The 5,961-nt window shown below is 33.3% G+C and overlaps 1 protein-coding gene across 1 annotated transcript; it reads left to right on the top strand.

The window, feature by feature from the left end:
* The first annotated feature begins 341 nt into the window (after window positions 1-341).
* On the top strand, window positions 342-3,946 carry LOC137835432 (zinc finger protein MAGPIE-like). Its single transcript, XM_068643944.1, has 3 exons — window positions 342-855; window positions 1,035-1,431; window positions 2,552-3,946. The coding sequence occupies exons 1-3, from the start codon at window positions 735-737 to the stop codon at window positions 3,423-3,425; spliced, it is 1,392 nt and encodes a 463-aa protein (XP_068500045.1). The 5' UTR covers window positions 342-734; the 3' UTR covers window positions 3,426-3,946.
* Window positions 3,947-5,961: the final 2,015 nt, after the last annotated feature.

Below are 5,961 nucleotides of genomic sequence, written 5' to 3' on the forward strand. Positions count from 1 at the left end.
TGTTTCCTTTAATCGCCTATCTCTTTTGGCAAAGGTAATAGATTTACCATCAGGTGAGGATGATGATTAGGTTAAGTTTTTTTTTCTCAAAATAAACTCTAATTAATTTCTGTTACCTTCTTACAAAGTTAATGAAATTCAAATATCTTGGGTATAAAAACTTTAGATTTATTGGAAAACACAAAAAGGGTTCCTCTCACTGTTTAATAATCTGTAAACTTAAATAAATAAATAAAAGTCATTGAATGAGAAAGGATTTGAAAAATAAGAAAACAAAAAGTAACAAATTATGGGATAATCATTCCAAATGAAGATAACTTTCTTCGGACCTCATCATATGTGTCATCATACACACCTTTGCCTCATCTCCTGTTCTCTCTATATTTTTTCTTGACTTACCCCCACCTCCTCTTTCTTTTTCCTTTCCCTCTCTCTCTCCAAGTTTGCTTTTCCGCCCCCCGTAGCATCTTAGTTTTTTATTCCACCTAAAAAGTAGATAATTAAATTGACTGCAACATATGCCAGAGAAAGAGAGGGACAGAGAGATCCCATCTAGCATATATCAGTTCATGTTGTTTAGGGTTGGAACCATATAATTAAGAAGCCTACCTAAGCTACCCCATTCCCTCACCTTTTCTCCTAATTCAAACACTAATATACTTCCTTCCACCTCACTACCTCTAACTGTTTCCAAACTCAGTCAAACTTAGGATTCAAGAAACACCTTAGCTAAGATGCTAGAAAAGATGGATGATGGAGAAATTTCAAATGCTTTTCCTCTTCAGAACCCATCAACTGCTGCATCTAACCAACCTCCTGCTTTGAAGAGGAAGAGAAACCTCCCTGGAAATCCAGGTAAGTTTGTTAATTCTTTCGTGTTGCTTATTAAGTTATTATCATTCTCAGCATCTTTGTTGTAATTTTCTCTCTTTCTGTCTCTCTGCCTTATAAGTATATTCAAAGCAAATAGCCTTTCCTGCAAAAGAGAGCAATGGGTTTATTTTGTGAGTTAATGAATAATCTTCTGTGCACAGATCCTGAAGCTGAGGTCATAGCCTTGTCTCCAAAGACTCTGATGGCAACAAACAGATTCGTGTGTGAAATTTGTCTCAAGGGTTTCCAAAGGGACCAAAATCTTCAACTCCATCGACGAGGGCACAACCTTCCTTGGAAGCTAAAGCAGAGAACAAGCAAAGAAGTAAGGAAGAGGGTTTATGTGTGTCCAGAGAAGACTTGTGTCCACCACCACCCTTCAAGGGCTCTGGGAGACTTAACTGGGATTAAGAAGCACTTCTGCAGAAAGCACGGTGAGAAGAAGTGGAAGTGCGAGAAGTGCTCAAAGCGTTATGCTGTGCAGTCAGATTGGAAAGCTCACTCAAAAACATGTGGTACCCGAGAATACAAATGTGACTGTGGCACTATCTTTTCACGGTACGTAGTTATCTCTATCTTTATGTCGTGGATCACAAACTGTGATGAGTTATCAATCTCATACTAATCAAATTTTGTGTAAAGTGGTAAGTTGTCTAGCGGTATGTATGAAAAAAAGAAAAGAAAAGAAACAGAAATTGCAATCTTCGTGACAAAAGAAAGAGCATCGCTTTCTTCATGCAGTAGTGGTATGTTGAAACCCAAAAAGATATATATAGATAAAATGAATCATGACGCTGAAGCCTTTGAACTGTATCTATGATATCTTTGTCTGACTCCTCCGTGTGCTTCTGCGTGTCTGCTGTCTATTTTGCTTTTAGGTGTAGTAAAAGGAGAAATGAGTCTTAGTGCAGTGAAAAGAACTTGAAAGAACCCACACTTGCAAGGTTTATTACCTTTTGGCAAACATCTTAAACGACAAAATTTCAAAGCTTAGCTAGTTTGGAATTATTTAATGCGATTATGAAATTGTTTTAATGTCAAAGACTAATCTGGGGAGTGGGGTTATGAACCCTAGCTATATGTTAGGGATTGAACTTGTCCCTAATATTTTTTGTCTCCTTTCTCTTGTTCCCATTAAAAAGTGAAAAGTAAAACACGATTAAAAAAAATAAAACTCTCTTGGTTATTAGTGTTTAGTACTCATGTAACTTTTTTTCGTAAGCTAAGCGTTACAAGTCCTAATGCTGGAGTCTTCCTAAGAAGTTCTTAACAGCTCAAGGAACTAGAAATCATGCCTTTGAGCTTTCTTGCATGTTTGCTTTTAGTTAAGAAAAATAATCACCTAAGCCCTAAATGATACCCAGAGAGATTAAATAAAGAAAACAGTGTAAGTGTAATAATATTATGTAATATGATGTGATATAGAATGAAAAAAATAAAAGAAAATAATAAGTGGAGCAATTATACTTAAATATCCATTATTTTTAAACATCTCATCAACATTTGATATTTCTTACCCTCTCTCTTTTCCAATTACATTGTAACATTTACAAAAAATTATATTTCTTTTAAATAGGTAACATGGGTGCTTAAAGAAGTGTATGGTACATAATTGTGTTTATATATCATTTGCTGTAATTAATTAATTTACTGTTTGTCACCGATTTTGGTGGAGCAGGAGGGATAGTTTCATCACTCACAGGGCTTTCTGCGATGCCTTAGCAGAAGAAACAGCAAGGGTAAACGCAGCATCAAACATTAGCAACTACAGCATCATGCAAAATCCCCTCGGTCCTAACATGACAACCCATTTTTCATCATTTTTCAAGCCAAATTCGTGCCCCGAGGAGCCTCTCCTAGGTAATCAAACATCTAAGGGGCTATCCCTTTGGATGACTCAAACATCTCAGGCTCATCAAACAATTGCTAACAACAATTTGCATGAATTTCAACAACTTGGGTCTGCTACAAGCCCAACCTCAATTTATTGTGGTGGTGGTGGTGGAAATCCACTTGCTCCTTGCTCAAATCCACCACCCTCTAACTACCAACTAAATTGGGTGTTTGGAAATAAACTCTCCTCCAATGGAAGCCAGGAGCTAACTAGCAGTGCTTCACTTCCACTAGTCGACAATATTGTTAAGGATAACCCCAACCTGCAACTCATAAGTGTTCCTTCCTTGTATAGTTCACAACACCAATCCCATCAAACAACCTCAGCAAACATGTCAGCCACAGCTTTATTGCAAAAAGCTGCGCAAATTGGGACAACTTCATCGGACCCATCATTATTCCTCGGGAGCATAGGTTTGAAATGCAACAGTCCAGGCCAAGATGGGAACAAGTTTTGTGGTATGTACGGTTCAAGTTCAGTACTCACAAGTCATGAGGGAGAGAATAATTATTCGGGTGATTTGTCACAAATGCCCCCAGCAAAACGACGGCACGTACAGAATGAAGAGAGTGCATGGGGACAAACTAGGGATTTTCTTGGAGTTGGTGGTGCCAACCATTTGCCACCCTTCATCAACCAACGGATGGATTTAATTTGATGTGGTAAAGTGTTCAAATGTTAAGACTTTTAGTTTCTTCTTTTATTTCCTTTATTTCTCAATGAAAGGGAACATAATAAATGGGGATGGTGGATGAGGTTGGAATTAGTACGAGTTAAGGGAGAAAAAAATAAGAACACAAAGGTTGAAGCTTTGCAAGGAGGAAAAGGTGGGAATTGAGTGGTTGATGAAGGGTGAAAAGTTGGTATAAAAACTATTGAAGGGGTGAAGAAGAGAAGAGAGATCCATGCATATTCTTTTGAATCCTGAAAGCTAACCCTTTTTTAAAATGGGTGGCTTTAATTTTTTATAAAGGAGAAGGAAGTGTTTGTGGAGTAGTGGGGGCAAAGGATAGAACTGCTTTTGAACTCCATTATTGCTCAGTTTCATCTCCATTGTGGTTGTTGCCTGTCAAACTGGACTCAAAAGAGAATTTCCAATGACCTAAAAGCATGATTCTATAGTACAAATAGGCTTTTAAGCCTCTTCATTATTATAGAATAAACTCATGTACCCTTTCATTCGATCAACAAATCATGCATATAATATATATATATATATATATATATATATATATATATATATTCTATCTATGTCAAAACGAAAGTAAAAATAAAATAAATCAATTAAGAAGGAGGCCAATGTATAGAGAATGAGGTTAAAATATATTTATATATTCTTCATCTAATGCTTTGATTCAACAAAATATAAAATGGTCCCCACACTTTATAAGAGGCTGTTGTTAAAGATCGACCTTTCAGTTTGATTCTTTACTCGTTTCTGTGTGTGTAGTAAAATGTTAGTATAGCATAAAATAAATATAATTTCTAATTGCATTGTTATGGCCGAGAAGAATCCTATGGGAGAAGCATGGTAATGGATCTTTATAAATAAAGAAAAATAGTTAAAAGGAAAATTTTCATTCAACATGATAAATGTTAGCATTAAACTCAAAACTGTGGTGAATTTTATTAAATAAAATTTGAATGGTCAATAATTATTACCTTCAATTCTAATTTTGAATATAATTTATATTATGATTTTAAATGTAATTTATAGTATAAGTTTCATGAGAAAGAATGTAAAATTTGACAAGTCTATTGTAAGACTATTTAGAGAGATTGTATTTTTATTTAAAAAGTAGCTTTAACCATTACACTAGACAAGTTCTTTTGTCATATTATGATTTTTATTATACTTATTATTAATATTATTAATGTGGGGCACTTAAAAATTTTCTTAAATATGTAGCTTAAATATAATTTAATAAAAATTATATTAAAACTTTCAAAAATTTAATTCATTTTATTTTAAATTTATACAACAAATAAATAAATTTAATGCATAAACAACTGTATATAATTTATAAAAAAAAAATCTTTAATTTATATAAAACAATTAAATTCAATTTATACCACAAAAATAATTCATTTCATTTATACAACAAAAAGTTATTTTAAAATATATAACAAATAATAATCTATATTGTTTAATTTATATATGACAATATATAAATCAAATAAATTTAAAATAAATAATCTTTAAAATAATAAAATATTTTATATAACATTTAAATAATTTAAATACATCTTTTGTTTTACTCAATTAATTTTAAATCAAACACTTAATTAATTTAATAAATTTAATTTAAATAATTTATATTACAAATTTATAAATTAAATAATTTATTATAATATTAAAGAAATAATTTTAAAATAAATACAATAAATAATTAAATATTAAAATATTTTTTATAATGTTATACATTAAATAAATTTAAATAAATAATTTTAAAATCCTAAAATATAAACATGCGTGGGTCGTGGCCGACGCAAGCCGATGCATAAGCGTGGGCCGCGTGGATTTTTTTTTAAAAAAAATTAAATCCATAAGTGCGTCCGTTTTACGTCGAATGCCATTTTGTGTGGGTTTTTCACGATTTTTGTTCGACGATATTAGCGTCCGTAGTTGGCCCACGCAAGTATTTGGAAGCTAATTGCAGAGAGGAGACAAGTGAACCAACAAAACTGGCATGGACAAGATCGTGATCATGGTGGTCGTTCATATCGTTCAAATGTTGAATCTTACAATTGCGACAAATATGGATACTATGCAAAGGAGTGCTATGCCAAGAAGAAAGTGGAAGAAAATGCAAATTTAGTGGAGGAAGATGAGACAAAAGATGAAGGAATTCTCATGATGGCCAATGAAGTCGTCATTCTGGATAGTGACATGGTATGGTATCTAGACACTAGTGTTAGTAATCATATGTGTGGGAACAAACACCTATTACTTGTTATACAAGAAATAGAAGATGGACATGTGTCTTTTGGAGACTCAACAAAAGTTCCAATCAAGGGCCGGGGGGAAAATATGTTTTTTTCTCATGAAAGATCGGATTTTGCACTTGAAGGACAAAAGTGGACGAGTTCTTGCAAACGTGGAGATGACGAAGAATCGGATGTTCATAACTTAAAGAGTACATTGCCAGAGAAGTCCCTTTGTGATGACAAAATTATGCTTGAAGGTTTAAGGA

Source organism: Phaseolus vulgaris, chromosome 5, assembly GCF_000499845.2.
Source record: "Phaseolus vulgaris cultivar G19833 chromosome 5, P. vulgaris v2.0, whole genome shotgun sequence".
NCBI classification, from domain to species: domain Eukaryota; kingdom Viridiplantae; phylum Streptophyta; class Magnoliopsida; order Fabales; family Fabaceae; genus Phaseolus; species Phaseolus vulgaris.